Source organism: Neofelis nebulosa, chromosome 9 (assembly GCF_028018385.1).
Source record: "Neofelis nebulosa isolate mNeoNeb1 chromosome 9, mNeoNeb1.pri, whole genome shotgun sequence".
NCBI classification, from domain to species: domain Eukaryota; kingdom Metazoa; phylum Chordata; class Mammalia; order Carnivora; family Felidae; genus Neofelis; species Neofelis nebulosa.
The window spans coordinates 26,598,793-26,619,151 of NC_080790.1; the positions used below are offsets into that span (position 1 = coordinate 26,598,793).

A 20,359-nucleotide genomic window follows, 5' to 3' on the forward strand; every position below is an offset into this window, starting at 1 on the left:
CTTTTGTCCGGCTTCTTTCACTTAGCATAATGTTTTCATGTTTCACCCACTTAGCATGTCTCCGTACACCATTCCTTTTTATGACTGAATAATATTCCGGTGTATGGATATGCTACTTTTAAAACAATTTGGATATGCCTCATTTTGCTTATCTACTCAGCAGTTAATGGACGTTTGAGTTGTTACTTCTTTTTTGGCTGTTAAGAAAAATGCTGCTATGCAGCATATTTGTGTACATTTTTATGTTTTCAGTTCTCTTGAGTATATACTTTGTGAAATTTACCATTTTTCTTCTTAAACATAGGTTTAACATAAAAGTTAAAAAAATTTTTTTAATGTTTTTGGATTTATTTTTGAGAGAGAGAGAGTGTGTGCACGCAAGTGCACATGCCCACAAGCAGGGGAGGGGCAGACGGAACGAGAGGGAGACAAAGAATACTAAGCAGTCTCCAAGCTGTCAGTGCAGAGCCCAATGCAGGTTTCATACTCAAAAAACCAAACCGCGAGATTATGACCTGTACCGAAGCTGGATGCTTAACCGACTGATCCACCCAGGCGCCCCTAAAGATAGGTTTTCTTAAAGATTCTTGGTCTTTGTTTCTATTTCCCCCCCCAGCTTTATTGAAATATAACTGACATAACAACACTCAGCAAGTTTAAGGTGTATAATGTATTGGTTTGATACATTTATATATTGTAGAATGATTACCACTATAGCATTAGCTAATATGTCTGTCCTGTCACTTAATTACCATTTCTTTTTCTGTGGTGGGAACATGTAAGATCTACTCTTAGCAACTTTCAACTACCCATAGTAAAAGGAAAGATTAAAAAACCGAATTCTGTCATTTATACTGATGAGGTGTAACACATGAAATTGTAAATGCAGAATTGAAAACTATACAGCATTATTATTATATTATTAATTATATACAGCATTATTATCATCATGCTGTATTTATTTCCATTTAAATTTTAGAATGAGCTTTTCAGATTATACACCAAAGAGCTTATTATTTTTTTTTATTTGGAATTTGAATATAAATCAGTTTGGGAGAATTGACATCTTAATATTAAGCCTTTTACTTCATTAACATGATATATCTAGTGTATTTAGGTCTTCGGTTGCTCTGGGAGATATTTTTAGTTTTCAGTGTTGACGTTTAGTACGTCTTTTTCAGATTTATCCTTAGCTGTTTGATTTTTTTACGCTAGTATAAGTGATATTTTTCTTAATTTTATTTCCCTTTTTTTGGTTGCTAGTGCATAAAAATATAATTGATTTTTGTATATTAATCTCATGTGGTGACACTGCTATATTAGCTTATTAATTCTAATAGTTTGTAGATTCTTAAAGACTTTATATACACAGTGATGTCATCCAGTTTTTTGTTTTGTTTTTGTTTTTGTTTTTTTTTGTTTTGTGCAAAAAGGTGATTTTATTAAAGCATGGAGACAGGACCTGTGGGCAAGAAGAGAGCTGCCTCATGTCATCTGTTAATAAGAATTTTACTTTGTTGGTTTTCTAATCATTTTATCTTTTACTTCTTTTTCTTGCTCTTTTGTGCTTTCTAGAACTTCCTGAGTGATACTGAATAGAAATGGTGGTCATAGTCATTTTTATTTTCTTCTGATCTCTACTTATATATGGTTTTTGAGGCCCTTTGTATAAAAATAGAAAAGGATACTGCTCAATCAAAAATCAAAAGATTTAAGAAATTTGTAGTTGAAGAATGACTTATTTCTTTTGGATTGCTGATGTGTCTCTTGTGTTTCTGGTTACTTAATTCATTTTCCCACAAGTAGTATTTGGGCATTGGATTTTAAAGTCAGTAAAGGGCTCAACTCCATGTGGTTAATATTGACTGTAATTACCCAAAAAGTACAAGTACAATAGCAGTGCTTCAATGAGTCCAATAATTTTCCTCCAGAGTTGGAATTAATAGCTGTTTCTTTGGTGGAACATTAGATGAAGCAAATGGATTTCATTTTGGGGCACATAGCTTATATGAGTTTTGATTGCTCTTTCTTTTACCAGGCTTGTAGAATTGGATTCTTGGAAGTTAAATGAAGTATAGTATGGCTATTCTGTAATAAGTGTGTGTGTGTGTGTGTGTGTGTGTGTGTGTGTGTAAGTTGAAGACACTTTTTTTTTTTTTTTTTTTTTAACGTTTATTTATTTTTGAGACAGAGAGAGACAGAGCACGAACAGGGGAGGGTCAGAGAGAGGGAGACACAGAATCCGAAACAGGCTCCAGGCTCTGAGCGGTCAGCACAGAGCCCGACGCGGGGCTCGAACTCACGGACCGCGAGATCATGACCTGAGCTGAAGTCGGCCCCTTAACCGACTGAGCCACCCAGGCGCCCCAAGTTGAAGACACTTTTAATTGTGAAAGGCTATGCACAGTTTGTTATTGCTATCTTGTTGATTACAGCTAATTTTTTAAATAGTTTTTTTTTTCTCTTTTTTTTTTTTTAATCCTAGCACAGTGTAGCATTGTTAGATGTTAAGATAGCCTGTCACATACCTGGGTTCTCCCCGACCCTTTCAGGTATTATCAAATTACTTCCCTCAACTTTAGATTCATTACCTATAAAATGGGTAAGAGTCGTACCTGCCTATGTGTCATTGCAAAGACAGAATGAGTTGATGTAAGTAAGCTCCATACTTGGCACTGTGGTTCCCCATTGGCTTTGTTTTCACACAGTCCTTGGTTCAAACCCTAGTTTTACCACTATCAGCTCTGCAGGTCACACTTCTCTGTTATCAGTTAAAAAACAGAGTTCTAGTGTCTGCTTCTCAGAGTTGTTTACCTGTTGAATACAGTAATTGATTAAAACAGTGTCACATGGTAATGCACACTAAAATTTGCTACTGTTGTAGTGGTTATCTTTCCCCAATGTAACTATATTTTGTGCTGACCTATTTCATTATGTTGTGAAATTAAGCTTTTATCTTAGCTTTTCCTAAAATGTTTTCCACAAATATTGTTAAATATTTAATGAGGAGTTATTTTTTATAATGTATACTTGAGTCACATTGAAAAGGAAAGTCAAAGAAATTGTTTAACTTATGGGATTTCGTAGAGCCATTAATGATAATCTTCATGTGTAAGCTGGTGTGCCAAACTTGCTTGACATAAGTCGAATCAGAGATGTTTCTCTCCATATTAGTGTTCTGGGGAGAATATGGTAGGAAACAATTGCTTTTACATATTCTATGTGGGCCAGACTGTCTAGGCTATGCTTTAAAATGAAGAAATAAGTATCATCAGATTTTTAAAATGATGTAATTAAAGGTTTTTTTGAACTTTTTGCAGGAGGAAGGAGGTACTGCTACAGGAAAACTTAGTAAAGCAAATTTTAGTTTATTCGTTAAGCTCAAATTGTATAATAGGATTACTCTCGTTTTGTGTTTTTATTTTAGCCATATTAAATGAAACTTCTTACATGCTGAAAATATTTTTAAGTTCAAAGGTATACCAAGTTGTTTTTTGTTTTTTTGTTTTGTTTTGTTTTGTTTTGTTTTGTTTTGTTTTGTTTTGTTTTGATTTGGAACTAGGTCCTGGATCCCTTAAACTCAAATACTGTTATTATCAATGAGTATGCTTTTATGATTAAGACTTTGATCATTAAGACTTCTTTTTTATACTCTATAGCTTACTGTCTTTTAAAGTGAAACTCTAGTTTTAATGTCAAAATAGTATACTTGGAACATGTTTCTGCATGAACCTTTTCCTCATCCCTTTTCTCCCCCCCTTGTCTTACACCAGTGAGTTCCTTCGGGGTTACTCCTGCAGTAGGTGGACTGTCATCGGGGACAGTTGGGGAAGCTTCGACAGCCCTGAGTTCAGCAGCCCAGGTAGCTTTGCAGTCTCTCTCTCATGCAATGGCTTCAGCCGAGCAACAGCTGCAGGTGCTGCAAGAGAAACAGCAGCAGCTTTTGAAGCTTCAGCAACAGGTTGGAGACTCTTTGGCTCTTTGTTCATGCTGTCTCTAAACTTCAAAAGCTGAAAAAAGTACTGTAAAAATGACCATTATTTTCATAAAGGAAAGTAGGTTGACCGATCTGAGCTAATCATTTTCTGCAAAAATTGAGGTAATGTCTTTGTGATGTATCTAAGTGTTTAAAAATTATATAAGTAAATTTCGTTTGACAAATATCTGATGGAATATAATTGATATGGGGGGGGGCAGGCTTTTAGTAAAATTCGTTGTAACTCTGTTTAAACACTCTTGGTCAAACGTTATGGTTACCAGTTACTATTTTTACAGATTGACTAACCTAAAATATTTTAAAGATGATTTGCAGTCATGTGGATTAAAATTTAGTAGTAATGACAATTGCTTGGGAGTTTTTGTTGTTCTCTAAATGCATCCCATGTGGTTCCAGGTGACAAATTGTATCAGGTTAGGCAACACGAGAGTCCGCCTCCTCCTGTTGATATTTCGTTCTGAGTAGAACTGTGTTTCCTTATTTACATGCACTTGTTCTTCTTTCTTTCCACCTTTGCTTTGTGGAAGTCCAAGTTTCCGAAACACAAGGAAGTTTACATCAAATATTTAATGAAGTTCATATAGTGAGCAAATGTGGAGTCCATTTTTATTTAATTTCATTTTTATTTAACTAGGATCTAGTTAATCATGTTTATCTTCATAAAATATTCCTGTGTAGTGTTCCCTACAGTTCAGGTAGGCGGGATCAGTCTACATTTGTTGCCTTTACTTCTTTTACAGAAAGCAAAGCTGGAAGCCAAGTTACATCAGACAACAGCTGCAGCGGCTGCCGCAGCATCAGCAGCATCAGCAGTAGGTCCTGTTCACAACTCTGTGCCTTCCAACCCGGTGGCAGCCCCCGGATTCTTCATCCATCCATCTGATGTTATTCCACCCACTCCAAAAACAACACCACTTTTTATGACTCCACCACTCACCCCACCCAATGAAGCAGTTTCCGTTGTGATTAATGCCGAACTTGCACAGCTTTTCCCAGGCTCAGTTATTGATCCCCCAACAGTCAATCTTGCTGCACATAACAAAAATTCCAACAAGTCCAGAATGGTAAATTCTTATATTTTAAATAGGTGTTCGCTTAGACATTTAAAAATATTATGATGTATACGCTAGCTTGAGAAGGCAAAATTTTATTTTGCCAACTTGATACATCAAATTAGGTTGTTTTCTAAAATATTACAGAATATACATCAGGAGATGAGACTTGTTAATTTGATATACAGTTACTAGTTTGTATAGAGCAAGAGTAATATCAATATAGAGTTATACTTTTTTCTCTTCTAGAATCCACTTGGTTCTGGTCTAGCTCTTGCAATTTCTCATGCTTCACATTTTCTTCAACCTCCACCTCACCAGTCCATTATTATAGAGCGAATGCATTCAGGTAATCTTTGACTTTCTTAAGATATTTTTGTTGCCTATTCTGCTAGCCCTTTGAATCTTAATATTCTGCAGTTTGATTTTCCTTTGCAAGTAAATCACATCTGTTCCCAGGTAAGTACATTTTACCAGGAGTAGGCACTACATAAGGCTCCAGCTGTGCATTCACCATGTTGGGTGGCAGAGTGCTACTGGGTAGGTTGACTAGTTCCGTCCAGACTGTGGATTTCACCTGCACATGGGTCTTGCCTGTTGAACTCTGATGGACATGACCATCTACCTCCATTGTAGCTGCTCGATTATCATTACACTGGAAGTTACGCTTAAATATTCTTAAGACCAGCATCCTGATGTTGGAATCATTTCTAGAAAATAGCAGATAGATATACTGCTGATTTTAGTAACTAAGTAAAATTAATAACACTTCATGGTCTCTTGATAATTCAAATTCTGCCTAAGTTTGTGACATACTTACATGCTAGCAACCCATGACTGGGATAGATGCTTTCAACTAGAATATGTTTTCTAATAAGCCACAGGTGATTTTAACCTTATCATCCTACCAAACTACTAGTTCTGGGCTTGTGCTGCAGCAGAATTCAGTAGAAACCCACAGTGTGTTCTATAGTAGAAAGTAATATGTGTATAATGCATACTGTGGCACTTTCTATCATATGAATAGTTTGCTTTATTGCATTGTGATGTTTCTTCTTTGGAAGAGAGAGTTTTTTAAAAAATATAAAGTAAAAAATTTTTTTTTTAAATGATTTTCAAGTTTATTTCTTTGTTATTGAGAGAGAGAGAGCGAGAGAGAACACAAGCTGGGGTGGGGCAGAGAGAGAGGGAGATACAGAACCCAACGCAGGGGTCGAACTCAGCAGCTGTGAGATCATGACTTGAGCTAAAGTCCAACACTTAACTGACTGAGCCACCAGGTGCCCCTAAGGTAAAATTCTTAATGGTGTTTTTTGCTCAACTAATCCTTCATTGGTATCAACATTAGCATTTGTAACATTTAGAGTGTGATTTGTTGTGGAGTCTTATGGAATGTGAGCAGTTTTTTACACTGCAGTTTGGTTTTTTTTTTTCTTTTTTTATCATTGGAATTGAATGTAGGACATAGAAGAATTGTGTTCTTTGTTATTTAATAGTTTTTCTGTCTAGGGAAGTATTGGTAACTACCTTGTTTGCTTTTAAACTAGCTCCATTGAAAACTAGTTCTAGAAGTTCAGTTGATTCCTTCACTGTAAAATGTAGCTGGTAAGGTTATTAGGTGCTCCTCACCCCAACCTGGTAAAGAAGAAAAAGAACTATATGATTAACAATGCTGTCTACTGTTTCACTAATTGGGCTTATTCTGAAATGTATATGAGCTGAGATATGCAAATCTGTTCTTTCTTCCATTCCTCTGTGATCATTTTTGCCTTTCATTAATGTGCACATCTCAACCGTGCTGCGTGCGATTCTAGTGTTTACACGAAGAGGGATCCTGCCTGTTTAGTGTGGTCCTTGAGAATAAGCCATATGCTTTTCCTGGAACTGAGCTGAAGAGACAGTGATGTGTCACTACCTGGGCAAAAAACAGTGTTTGAGATAAGCTGTATTTGTCTTCTTTGGAGGACCTTCCTAAGGGATTTTTTATAGTGGCGGTGCTGACTGCATGTGATTTCTGCCTTGTAATTTTACTTTACATTGTTTTACATTGTAACCACAATGTAGGATCTAACTCCATAAGAAGTTAAACAAGGCCTGAGAAAACTAAAGTAACACAATTTGGTATCATTAATGAGTCTAGGTGGGAAAGTTTTAAAAAGTGACCAAATGATTGAAAAAAGAGCAGATAGATAACTTTTAAGAGTTCATCTATCTACTGTTTTTGATGATACAGTTTTTCTACTCTGATGTTTTAAATTAAGCTTCGGGGCACCTAGGTGGCTCAGTCGGTAAGGCATCCGACTTTGGCTGAGGTCATGATCTCGCGGTTTTTGGGTTCGCGTCCTGCTTTGGGCTCTGTGCTGACAGCGCGTAGCCTGGAACCTGCTTCAGATTCTGTGTCTCCCTCTCTTTCTGCCCCTCCCCCGCTTGCACTCTGTCTCTCTCAAAAATAAACATTAAAAAATTTTAAATTAAGCTTATATGCACAGTTGATTGTCACAGTAACAAACTTACTCTTGTGTATTTTTTACTTCAGTCTTACCTAGCATGGATTGAAGTTTCAGAAAATTTTCAAAGGCTACTTCCTCTTTCTACTTATTTGTTTGTAGTTTAATAAGTTGATTTCGGATTTTAAGATGAGTGTTCCCAACTGTTTTTGAATGTATCTTTTGGTTAATTGAAACAATGGTATTTTTTGTCACCTGTTGCTCTCTCTGATAGGAGCAAGGAGATTTGTGACCTTGGATTTTGGCAGACCAATACTATTGACAGATGTATTGATTCCCACTTGTGGAGACTTGGCCTCCTTGTCAATTGACATTTGGACTTTAGGAGAAGAGGTGGATGGGAGGCGACTGGTAGTGGCAACTGACATAAGCACCCATTCACTAATTCTGCATGACTTGATACCACCTCCTGTGTGCAGATTCATGAAGGTAAAAGACTTCAAGACAGTGAATTGATAGGCTTTCCATGTTTCTGACAGGTTATGAAAGATACTTAGACATATAGTTAAAAAGTATAACTATCTTTTTAAATCCATTGCTCAGAATTTTATTTTTTTGCAGATGGAGTGTATGTATACTTATGTTTCGATTTGTTTTGTTTTTTATTTCATTTCAGATCACTGTCATTGGACGTTATGGAAGTACAAATGCCAGAGCCAAAATCCCATTAGGATTTTACTATGGTCATACGTATATCTTGCCTTGGGAGAGTGAACTGAAGTTAATGCATGATCCTTTAAGGGGAGAGGGTGAATCTGCAAACCAACCGGAAATTGACCAGCATTTAGCAATGATGGTTGCTCTACAGGAAGATATACAGTGCAGGTTATTAGAAAATTGCAGTCTATTTTAATCTTATTGAAACCTTTTATATTGTATGTCTTGCATATATTTTTCAAGAAATGTCTTTTCCTAGATGTATAGAAAAGAACAATAGGACAGGGCACCTGGCTTAAGTCAGAAGAGCATGCGACTCTTGATCTTGGGGTTGTGAGTTCAAACCCCACTTTGGATACAGAGATTACTAAAAAAAAAAAAATGTGAACTTAAAAAAAAACAAAAAAAGAACAAAAGGAAGTAGGAAACGGATGTTACAGTAATATTTGATAAATTAAAATATTGTGATTAAATAACTGGCTTAATGACTGATGAATTCTTTTTAATGGTTGTAGAGATTTAATTTTCAGTGTACATTTATACATATATATCAGAGAACATTGCAGGAATTATTTTGTACATTTTTTTTTTTTTATTTACAGGTATAACTTAGCTTGTCATCGACTGGAAACTCTTTTGCAAAGTATCGATCTTCCTCCTCTCAACAGTGCTAACAATGCACAGTACTTTCTGCGAAAACCAGACAAGGCAGTTGAGGAAGACAGTAGAGTTTTTTCTGCCTATCAGGATTGTATTCAGCTACAGCTTCAGCTGAATTTGGCTCATAATGCAGTGCAGAGGCTCAAAGTAGCTCTAGGTACAAGTCGGAAAGTGTTAAGTGAAACATCAGATCCAAAAGATTTGATTCAGACGTCTTCCACAGAGCAGTTACGTACCATCATCAGATATTTATTGGACACTTTGCTCAGTCTTCTTCACTCTTCCAATGGTTTGTATTTGGCTTAAGTTCTTTAAATGTTAGAAATGTGTTTGATGTGATTTTGTTGCATGTTTTGTTGTTGTGTTAATATTTCCTGAGTGTTGCTCATTTTGATGTCCTTTCTAAAGTGACTATGAAATGTGTTTAGGTTAACTCGTTTTTTCCTCCATATTTTTACTTGTTTTTGTTTTAAACGGATTTTCGATAATTTTCTTGAGGTTTTGCTGTTGATGTGGCACATCATTTTGTTATTGGCAAAACATTAAATATTGTTATTGTGAAAACTGTTACTAAATTGCTACCCTAATATACTGTCATTTTCTAATAACAGGAGCTATTTTTGATCATTACACATGCACTCACAAACACACATACCCAGCTAACTGATACACCCAACTCCACACATAAGAAATACAGTTGATTGAACTGCTAGATTTTCTCCTCCCCAAGTGTTTAACAATTAAATTCTTCATACGAAGAATAAAGAAATGAATAGCAAAATAAATAAAATACAATTGTGTACTGAATCCTGGTAAAGAAGAAAGTGTATTTAGGTATGCTGATACTGATACTACAGCATACACTTAAATAGGAAATTTTATTGTTTTCTGTTTTGTAATAGGACACTCTGTTCCTGCAGTTTTGCAGAGCACATTTCATGCCCAGGCCTGTGAAGAGCTTTTTAAACACTTGTGCATCAGTGGAACACCAAAGATACGATTGCATACTGGTCTTCTACTTGTTCAGCTCTGTGGTGGTGAAAGATGGTGGGGTCAGTTTCTTTCTAATGTTCTTCAGGAACTGTACAATTCAGAGCAGCTTCTCATCTTCCCACAAGATAGGTAGGTCAGAAGATACTGGAGTTGTTCGTTATTAGTAATTTCTAATTGTCACAGTCATTGCTCAGATTTTGAAATCCTACATATGTGGATCCTGAATGGGGAAATGAAACATGTCTTTCCAGGGTTTGGGGAATGCTTAGCAAAACGCATATTGAAAATTACATATGATATAACCAGACTACCTTCTGTAGTTTTGTAATTGAATCTGTGGAGTTTATAGGTCTCTGTTTACAAGTATTTCCTAACAGATTATGTTACTTTATGTGTTAAACACATTTTCTGGGGACTTTGATAAAGTTCTCTTCTTGGTTTCTTATTTAGTTAAAAAATACAACCTGTAGTTTGAAAAGAGACAATTTTAACATCATAGCTCGAGATACAAATCATGCTGAGAACTACATATCCTATTGTTTGTTAAATTTCAATGTAAATTATTTTTTTAATGAGCAAATTGATTCATACTTAGTATATCTTTTTTTTTAGGGTATTCATGTTGCTCTCCTGCATTGGTCAAAGATCACTTAGCAATAGTGGAGTATTAGAAAGCTTACTTAATCTGTTGGATAATTTATTGTCACCTCTTCAGCCGCAGTTACCCATGCATAGGAGGACAGAAGGTATTATTTCAAGTGGTCATCTTTTGTAAAAACATAAGATTCCTGTTACTACTGCTTTCATAAAATGGCTACTGTGAAGTACCTATTTTAATATTCATCATGGCACATTTTGTTAATATTTCTATGATGTAGACTTTTTAGAATGTAGACTTGCATGTGATTGACTGCCATGTGGTTATTGCTTTAAAAATCTATTACCTTTTCATTATTTGAATTTTGAATTTGGGAACTATTATGTTTTTCCTATTTACTCTCATAACTAAGATCAAACTCTAATTTTAATGTTCATTTTTGAGAGAGAAAGGTAAAGAGAGAGAGAGAGAAAGCACCTGAGCAGGGCCGAGGGGCAGAGAGAGAAGGAGACACAGGCTCCAGACCCTGAGCTGTCAGCACAGAGCCCAGCGCAGGGCTCGAACCCTTGAATCGTGAGATCATGATCTGAGCTGAAATTGGATGCTTAACTGACTGAGCCACCAGGCACCCTTCAAACTCTCTTATTTAAGTCTCCCTTAATTTAAGGCACAGTTGCTATTCTGGTCATCGTATTTCATTTGAGCAACAAAATTGTTATTGGAACAAAAACTTGAGAATGTAGTTCAAAAAACTTTATGAAGGCAAAATTGAGAGATTTTTTTTATTTAGTTACCTGTAAGTCTTAGACTAGGACCTTACACCTTATTTCCTAATTTATAAATTATTATCTGTTGGATTCAACCTATAACTAAGAATCTGTTCTCATACCATAAAGCATTTGTCTTCCATTACATTCAGTATGTTCCTCAATTTGGCCGTAAGTTCCAATTTTGAGGCTTATTATAAGTAAATGTTAATGTTAGCAATGATACAGTATATTTTAAATTTATAAAATGTCTTATCGCATAACTGTCCTCTCAGACTTCATTAGAACTCTTAGAGTCACCTGATTGTTTTTTCCCCTGTCATCTCTTCTTAGGAGTACTGGATATTCCCATGATCAGTTGGGTTGTTATGCTGGTGTCCAGGTTGTTGGATTATGTGGCAACTGTTGAAGATGAAGCAGCAGCTGCAAAGAAACCTTTGAATGGTAAAGACAGGGAAAGGTTTCTGACAGGTATCAGAAGTTTATAATAATCTGTTGGTGGGGATTTTGAGTGAGTACACAGTTGTTCCAGAACTGGCTATTGGCCTGGAGATTACAGCTGTATGTAATTTATCTAAAGTAAGAATTAAATATACCAGGAATCTGTTTTAAGGGTAGAATTTATTTTTGAAGGGCTTTCTGGACAAACCCCTTATCTGAGCATGACTTTTAATGTCTAAATACAACTGTATCTTTCATGAGGTATTTCCAGGCTCATTTAAACACTTTCTAATACCATACATATCAGTGAATTTATGAACAGGAAATCTTTGTTATTTTAGTATAGTGTGTCATTCTATTTACCATTATGGAGTATAGTTCTAATTGACTATAAGGAGCTTTTATGCTTAGATATGGAAATTACGAGATTTACTTATTTTTTGTTTTTGTTTTTTATTTTTTTGAATTTCAGTCTTTCCATAAACTTTTGGGGCATAGAAAAATTTAAAAGTTAAAGGAAATCAAGCTGTAAGACAAATTATTTTCTTCCTTTCTTCCACCCTAATGACACTTTTCCTAAAGGTTTTGGAATAGCTCCATCTTAAATCTAAGTGCCATAAAATTTGAATTTTATACATTGTCAGGACCATAGTATTAAAAAAGATCCCTCAGAGTGTTTTCTACATAAATCAATTGATTATCATTTGATAAGTCAAATGGGGCCCATTACTTTTGGTAAAAGGGTGGGGTATTTTATTCATGTAGAGAAAATATGTTTTAAATATTTAGAGTCTTTGGCTCAATTTACTGATTTATGGGATATAGAGGTATCTACAATTATATACAACTGTCATATAAAGTTGGAATATTACAATATTGAAGGTCTTAGTTTTTATTTATATCATTCAGATAGTATGGAAATGCATTGGTGGAAGACATTTTTTGTAGGTTTTGAAGAATTTGAATTGACTTGACTAATGGATATTAGAGAATAGGGAAGATATCTTTAGGTTAAGCAAGCATGAACAAGTAACTGGAGATTACTTCGGGGGTGGTTCAGGGGTGGTATTGAGCCTGAATTGAAAAGAAGAATGATACTTAAAGTAATAGTCTGGACACGTTTTAAAAAATGAGAGTAAGTCGAGCTACACAGCATAATTTTTGAACCGTTTAACCTTATTTTTACATTTGTAAAGTCAGATTATTGAACGCCCTCTTTTTGGGTCCTTGCATTAACGTATGGATTTGACATAGGCAGTAGTGAGCATTTATTGTTTGAATTGAGTTACATCAGTACTGTGTTGTACAAAGATTAATCTTAAGCAACTACGGAGAAAGATGGCTGTTTTCTTAAAGGGAAGATTGGAGACAGAGAAAACTCTGATCTTAAAGTCATTTAGGATCTGGATTAGCCTTTCTAGGGTTATATCTTACTACCAGTTTCCTTAAAACTGCTTTGTTGTGATTGACATGTTTATAAATTTGTGTTTTCTAGGTGTGGAAAATACTTTAAAACCACATTTAACAGAATTATTAATAAAATGTTTTCTTGCTCTTATAGGTAACCAGTGGAGTTTTATTAACAATAATCTGCACACTCAGAGCATAAATAGGTCTTCCAAAGGCAGCAGTAGCCTTGATAGATTATATTCCAGAAAAATCAGAAAGCAGCTAGTTCATCATAAACAGGTAATTTTCAATATACTTTTAAAATTTTAATGTTTGAGAACATTGCTTTTGACTTTGCATGAGATAGACTTACTGTCAGATCTCAGGTATGATATTTAATGAGGTACTTAGGGAAATTATTTAACAGTTGTGAGACAGAGCTTCCTTATTCGTAAGATGGCAACAGTTTGTAGTTTACACATTTTTGGTGAGGTCCTTTAAAGTGTCTACCTCTTTACATCTCTGTTTCTGCCATTCTAAGTGAGAGGCTGTCATTTTCTTTTGTCTAGTTAAAAGGCCTCTCACCCTTTTTGTGTTCAGTCATACGTTATCATATCATTTCCTTCTCCAATTCTCAGTAGCTTTCAGTTGACCTGTGCATGCAGTTCAAAGTCCTTAACATGGCTTGATGGTGTCTATCATCTGCTTCCTCTTTGTGCCTGTCAGGTTTGAATTTTAGTCTAGCCCTACTGAATTTGAGTTCATGAACCACCAGTTTTCTCATCCAGGATTTTTGTATGCGGTGAGTTGCTCCCTTAACCACATAGGATAACTTAACTTACTAGGCATTAGTTCAGGCATTCTTTTATTTTTTTTTTTAAGTTTATTTATTTGTTTTGAGGGGGCGAGAACGAGCGAGCATGAGCAGGGGAGGGACAGAGAGAGAGGATCCCAAGCAGGCTCCATGCTGTCAACGGAGGGCCCATGCGGGGCTCGAACTCAGGAACCGAGACCGGACCTGAGCCGAAATCAGGAAATGAGGAGTCGGGCGCTTAACCAACTGAGCCTCCCAGGTGCCCCTCAGGCATTAGTTTATATTCACTTCCTCAAAGAGGTCTTCTCTGGTTTCTAAATTAGGATAGTACGCCATACAATGTGTTTCCCATGTGTCTCGTATTTTTCCTTTCATTATATTCGTCATAAATTTTGGTAGTGTCTTTTGTTTTGTTAATATGAGATTTGTGTGTTTCGCTGTGAGTGAATGATTTCTTGAAGTCTTGTTAGGAGTCATGCAGAGAGCTCTTTTTTACCTGCCTTTTTTTCCCCTCAAAATGGTATTTTTGAGATTCATCCATATTGAGTATATCACTGATTCTTTTTATTCTTTTTTTTTTTTTAATTTTTTTTTCAACGTTTTTTATTTATTTTTGGGACAGAGAGAGAGACAGAGCATGAACGGGGGAGGGGCAGAGAGAGAGGGAGACACAGAATCGGAAACAGGCTCCAGGCTCCGAGCCATCAGCCCAGAGCCTGACGCGGGGCTCGAACTCACGGATTGCGAGATCGTGACCTGGCTGAAGTCGGACGCTTAACCGACTGCGCCACCCAGGCACCCCTGATTCTTTTTATTCTTGAGTACTCTTCCATGAGTGTTCCAGAATCTGTTTACCTATTTTCCTATTGATGAATGCTTTAGTGTTTTTTCTTTTTGAAATACAAATATGCATGTATGTTTCTTTCTCTGATTAACATGCAAATGTTTGCATGTACACACATTCAGTCTTTCTTTCACAGAAAGAAGGTCATGTATTAGAATGTGGTTTTTGTTATAGGACATCTGTGCATATATTTGGATTTTTTCTTACGTGGTTCCATGATCTCTCTTGAAATTACACATAAAATTTGGTCCCTGTGCACTGTACTGTGTAGAAGTGAATTTATAGCCGACATCAGATTCTTGTGAGCCATTGTTTTATTATTATCATTTTTTTAAAGGGGTCTTTCTCTTTTCTCTTACAGTATATGCCAGGTTATATACTATATCCTTGATACCTAGAATGGAGCCTAGTGTCTTACCAATAATTATTTGCATAATTGATTTAAACTGTAATGAGAGTTTATATGAAAATCCTTAGGATCTGGCAAGTTTGTGAAAGCTTTGGGCTTTTTTTAAAAAAAAGGACTTAGCACTAAATTTTAGGTTTCACTTATGTTTTTTTTGACTAAGCTGTTTGATCTTTTGCAAGAAAAATGATGTGAAGCTTTTCTTTCAGCCTTTTTTTTTATTATTAACTAATTGTGTGGTAATAATGTGCATCCTTTTGAATTCAGCTAAATTTTATTGAACACTTAATGTTTATGTTTGCTGTGTTTAATTTAGAATATGAAGATGGAAAGCAAAGCTAGAATATAACCCAGTGGGTTTTCCTTAGTAAAATATTACTATTTTATTCTTTACTGTGAAGGACGTTATTGGGACAGTTGGTAAAACTTAGAATGGGGTGTGAAGCATAGTTGGTAGTAGTGTATTAGTAGTATTCTCTGATTTTGATGGTTTTATTATGGTTTGCAGAAAGATTTTGTTTCTAGGAAGTACATACAAAAGTATTCAGAGGTGATTGGCCATCAGGTTGCCAACTTATTCTCAAATAGTTGAGAAAAAAATGTCTTTTTTGCAATAATAAAAATTGCTGATTAAGATTGTGATTGTTTTGAAACACATTAAAATTATGTACTTTTTATTGTAATTGTATTTATTGTAGAGGTTTTAGAATAGTTTTCTGAAAATACTGATTTATGGTAGTTCTCACACACACATATGTTGATCATCTAATACATGTGCATACTGGTTTTAATTTATGATATGTTTTTCTTCATATATGGAGATTATAGCTAAGTGAGTATTTCTTTATAGTATATTAATTTTTCACCCTGATAACAAAAATCTCTATCAAAAGTAGAAATTTTGGAGATGTTCTTTGAAGAAGTAGGTTTAAGTTTTTAACAAAATATTCATTTATAATCATGGCTATTACCTTCTAGTGACTTTGTATTTAGAATAATATTCTGCATATATGGCTATATGGGGATGTGGTGAAGTCATTCAGTGGATTTTTAAGGCCTTCCTGTGCAGAATTTTTTTCTTCTTTGTTTTGGTCTGTTTGTTCATTGGTACTGACTGGTGGCTGCAAGGGGTTGGAATTTGGGCAGATGGGATAGGAGGGATGTGGGGTGGGCAACATAAAAGAACAACATGAGGGAACCTGGTGGTGATGGAACTGTAGTGGTGGTTCATGTGTCTATACATGTGTAGAATTCTATACAAATAAGATAGACAAACACAGACATACACTTAAAAGAGTAGAAGTGAAACTAGAGAAATCCTAATAAAATTGGTGTATTTTAACAATGTCAACACTCTGATGTGGTATTACAGTATAGTTTTACAAGATGTTATCACTGGAGGAAAATGGGTAAAGTCTTCAAAAGGTCCCTGTTATTTCTCACAACTACGTATCTACAGTTATCTCAATAAAATTTTCAATTAATAAAAAATATAGATATTCCAAAATTACACTACTTTTGAGGGAGATGGCCATAGAAACAAAGCTGAGAATATTATACAATAAAAATATTTCCCCACATATTTAAAAATACTTCTTGCCCTCCAAAAAAATACCTATCAGTCAATCTCATTAGGGGCTTACATAAGAAAGTCTTCCATTTATTTTCCTTTTCCCAGGGGTAAGGAATTGGTTAAGTCTAGTTAGAACATGGACATAACAGTCAGGATTTGGAAATGACTTATCAGCAATGCAGTTAAAACTGGAACTTGAAGGGAGTTTTTTATTCCATTATTTGAATGTATTAAATCTTTGAGGTATATACTAATTTACTTTGTTGTTTTTAACACTGTTAGCTTAATATAGATTAAAAAGATTAACCTTTTTTTTCTTTCTTTAAGCAACTTAACCTATTAAAAGCTAAACAGAAAGCTTTGGTGGAACAGATGGAAAAAGAAAAAATACAAAGTAACAAAGGATCATCATATAAACTTCTGGTAGAGCAAGCAAAACTAAAGCAGGCTACTTCAAAGGTATGATCTATGCTTTTTAATGTAATTATTTTGGAAAAGTCACTTTTTCTTTTAATATTTTTAGTAGAGTAAAGTATCTTTAATAATAATTAAGAAACTTAAATATATATTATTCAGTTTATCAACAGAAAGATCTATTATACCCCCCCCCCCCCTTTTTGAGGGAAGGTAGCTTTTAACTCAAGGAAATATATGATAAGTATGGATTTACAGTATGTTTCCAGTGTGCTTACATTTATTTATTTATTTATTTATTTATTTATTTATTTATTTATTTATTTATTGTCTTTATTTTGAGAGACAGAGAGTACGAGTATGGGAAGGGGGCAAAGAGAGAGAGGGAGACACAGAATCTGAAGGAGGCTCCAGACTCTCTGCTGTCAGCACAGAGCCTGACTCAGGGCTCAAACCCACAAACCATGAGATCATGATCTGAGCTAAAGTCCTACGTTTAACCTGCTGAGCCATCCAGGCGCCCCCTGGTGTGCTTACTTTAAAGTGGATTGTGTTCCAGTAAATTGAAGATAAAAGATTCAAGGAAGTGTATAGTTTAGTTAATGTGTTCTTTCTTTTATTTTTTATTTTTATTTTTTTTTTAAGATGTATTTATTTTTGAGAAGAGAGAGATAGAGCATGAGTGGGGGAGGAGAGAGAAAGAGGGAGATACAGAATCTGAAACAGGCTCCAGGCTCTGAGCTGTCAGCACAGAGCCCAACGTGGGCTTGAACTCACAGACCATGAGATCATGACCTGAGCCGAAGTTAGACACCCAACCAACCGACTGAGCCACCTAGGCGCCCCTTAATGTGTTTTTTCTAAGTGAAAATCAAATCCTGTGATTTGTAAATAAAAATTTTAAATATAACTTAATATATTTTTTTTTTATTAAAAAGTTTATTTTTGAGAGAGAAAGAGGCAAGGCGACTGTGGTGGAGAGGCAGAGAGACAGGGAGACATGGAATCCAAAGCAGGCTCCAGGCTCTGAGCTGTCAGCACAGAGCCTGAGGTAGGGCTTGACCCCGTGCACTGCAAGTTCATGACCTGAGCGAAATCAGACAGTTAACTGACTGAGCTACCCAGGTGCCCCAGTTAATATTTATTTTTTAATTTGGGGGCGGATAACACATATAGCAGCCAATTTTGTTTATTGTGTTTCTTTAAATACGAAGTTATCATTATTCCATCAGATTTTGAAATAACTTGAGTTAATACTCTATAGTTGAAGTTATGTTAATAGGTTTATCATCCACCTTTTCTGAATTATGTTTTGGGTGTTTTGGTAATTTTTATTCAAGATGTTGGATTTGACCCAATGTAGCCTTAATGTAGAATTTCACTTTTTGGAAATGAAAATGAAAGTCTTCCATTTATTTCCCTTTTCCTGTGGGTGAGGAATTAAGTCTAGTTATAACATGGAGATAACAGTCACGATTTGGAAAGGATTTATCAGCAACATAGTTAAAACTAGATTTTGGGGCACCTGGGTGGCTCAGTCGGTAAGCGTCCGACTTCAGCTCAGGTCATGATCTCAGGTTCATGAGTTCGAGCCCCGCATCGGGCTCTGTGCTGACAGCTCAGAGCCTGGAGCCTAAAACAATTAAAAAAAATTTTTTTTAATTAAAAGAAAAAAACAATTAGATTTTGCAGGGAGTTATTTATTCCATTGGTTGGATGTATGAAATCAGAAAGTAATATTACTTATGAATCTTACGGTTTATCTAAAATTTTGTTCTTTAAAAGTTGTAAGTTTTCTGAAGTGGCTATTTTCATCTATAAATAAATTTATAGTGAAAGAATGTTTACTCGGTAAACAATGATTTAGGGGCACATGGGTGGCTCAGTTGGTTAAGCCTCTGACTTCGGCTCAGGTCATAATCTCGTGATCCATGAGTTCTAGCCCTGCGTGGAACTCTGTGCTGACAGCTCAGAGCCTAGAGCGTGTTTCAGATTCTGCGTCTCCCCCTTTCTCTGCCCCTCCCCCGCTCACTTGCGCATGTGCACGTGTTCTCAAATATAAATAAACATTAATAAACACTGATTTAAATACTGTAAATTTCTCTATGCAGCATTTCAAGGATTTAATTCGGTTACGTCGGACAGCAGAATGGTCCCGTTCTAATTTAGATACAGAAGTTACAACAACAAAAGAAAGTCCAGAGATAGAACCACTTCCATTTACCCTGGCCCATGAACGTTGTATTTCAGTAGTGCAGAAACTTACTCTGTTTCTTCTCTCCATGGATTTTACATGTCATGCGGATCTCTTACTTTTTGTTTGTAAGGTAAGTAAACTAATAGGCGTAATTTATAATTACAGACTTAGAGGGTAAGAAAAAGAAAGACTGCAGTCTTTGATTTTTGATTAAGAGAAATAATAGTGCTTTTATTGGTTTGCTTTATGTAATTCAGGTTTTTATTGTGCCTTGAAAGACTGAAAAAGTAGATTTCTTAGTAGATGTGATTTCTATTTTTAACCTAGTTAAAACTCTAATGTCGATCTGAAATGCCTATAAGGTAGGTATGTCTATCCTCAACCTACCTTTTTCTATTAATTAAAATAGGAAGTACACAAATAAGTGTCAAATTATCGTAATGAGGGGTTTTCATGCCCTGAAAGCTTTCTTGTAGCATATTCATTGTTCATAAAAATTATTTTTAACCATTCCACCAGGATTTTTAATGAGATTTTAATATTTGATCCATGAAAATACATTTCTTTGCATTTTATCTCAAGCAATTATTTTGACACTGAAAGCATATGTCATTAATGACAACTATTATTCCAGCTGTTTGTTTTTGGAAAAAACACATGTAATTGATGTTTAAATGTATGGCTTTATAAAATGTTGGCTTTATAAAATGTATGGCTTGATAAAATATTGCAGGTTCTGGCACGCATTGCAAATGCCACGAGGCCAACTATACATCTGTGTGAGATTGTGAATGAACCCCAGCTGGAAAGACTGCTGTTACTTTTGGTTGGAACTGACTTCAATAGAGGAGATATATCTTGGGGTGGTGCTTGGGCTCAGTATTCCTTAACTTGTATGCTACAGGATATATTAGCAGGTTTGTGTGGATTTATTTTTCATAAGGTATGTCCAAATTAGCTGGTCATGGCTTGAATAAGTAACATTTAAAAGAAACTGTAACCCAAAGTGTAAAAGTCTACTTAATGTATCAGTAGCAACCATTTGGAATG

The 20,359-nt window shown here is 35.3% G+C and overlaps 1 protein-coding gene across 11 annotated transcripts in view; it reads left to right on the top strand.

Annotated features, from left to right (window-relative positions):
• BIRC6 (baculoviral IAP repeat containing 6) overlaps positions 1-20,359 on the top strand; it is a 225,829-nt gene that overhangs the window by 83,981 nt on the left and 121,489 nt on the right. For 5 of the 11 annotated variants that reach the window (XR_009248332.1, XM_058682986.1, XM_058682987.1 and 2 more), the window contains 13 exons: positions 3,774-3,961; positions 4,738-5,061; positions 5,299-5,398; positions 7,771-7,985; positions 8,173-8,381; positions 8,816-9,162; positions 9,776-9,995; positions 10,479-10,612; positions 11,565-11,702; positions 13,234-13,361; positions 17,026-17,157; positions 19,224-19,439; positions 20,043-20,226. Coding sequence is in view for 10 of the 11 variants with exons in the window: in XM_058682986.1 (XP_058538969.1) it covers positions 3,774-3,961; positions 4,738-5,061; positions 5,299-5,398; positions 7,771-7,985; positions 8,173-8,381; positions 8,816-9,162; positions 9,776-9,995; positions 10,479-10,612; positions 11,565-11,702; positions 13,234-13,361; positions 17,026-17,157; positions 19,224-19,439; positions 20,043-20,226 (2,535 nt within the window). In the remaining variant the exon portion in view is untranslated. The remainder of the gene's footprint in view (positions 1-3,773; positions 3,962-4,737; positions 5,062-5,298; positions 5,399-7,770; positions 7,986-8,172; positions 8,382-8,815; positions 9,163-9,775; positions 9,996-10,478; positions 10,613-11,564; positions 11,703-13,233; positions 13,362-17,025; positions 17,158-19,223; positions 19,440-20,042; positions 20,227-20,359) is intronic. The other 6 variants (XM_058682989.1, XM_058682991.1, XM_058682992.1 and 3 more) reach the window with 3 other exon arrangements.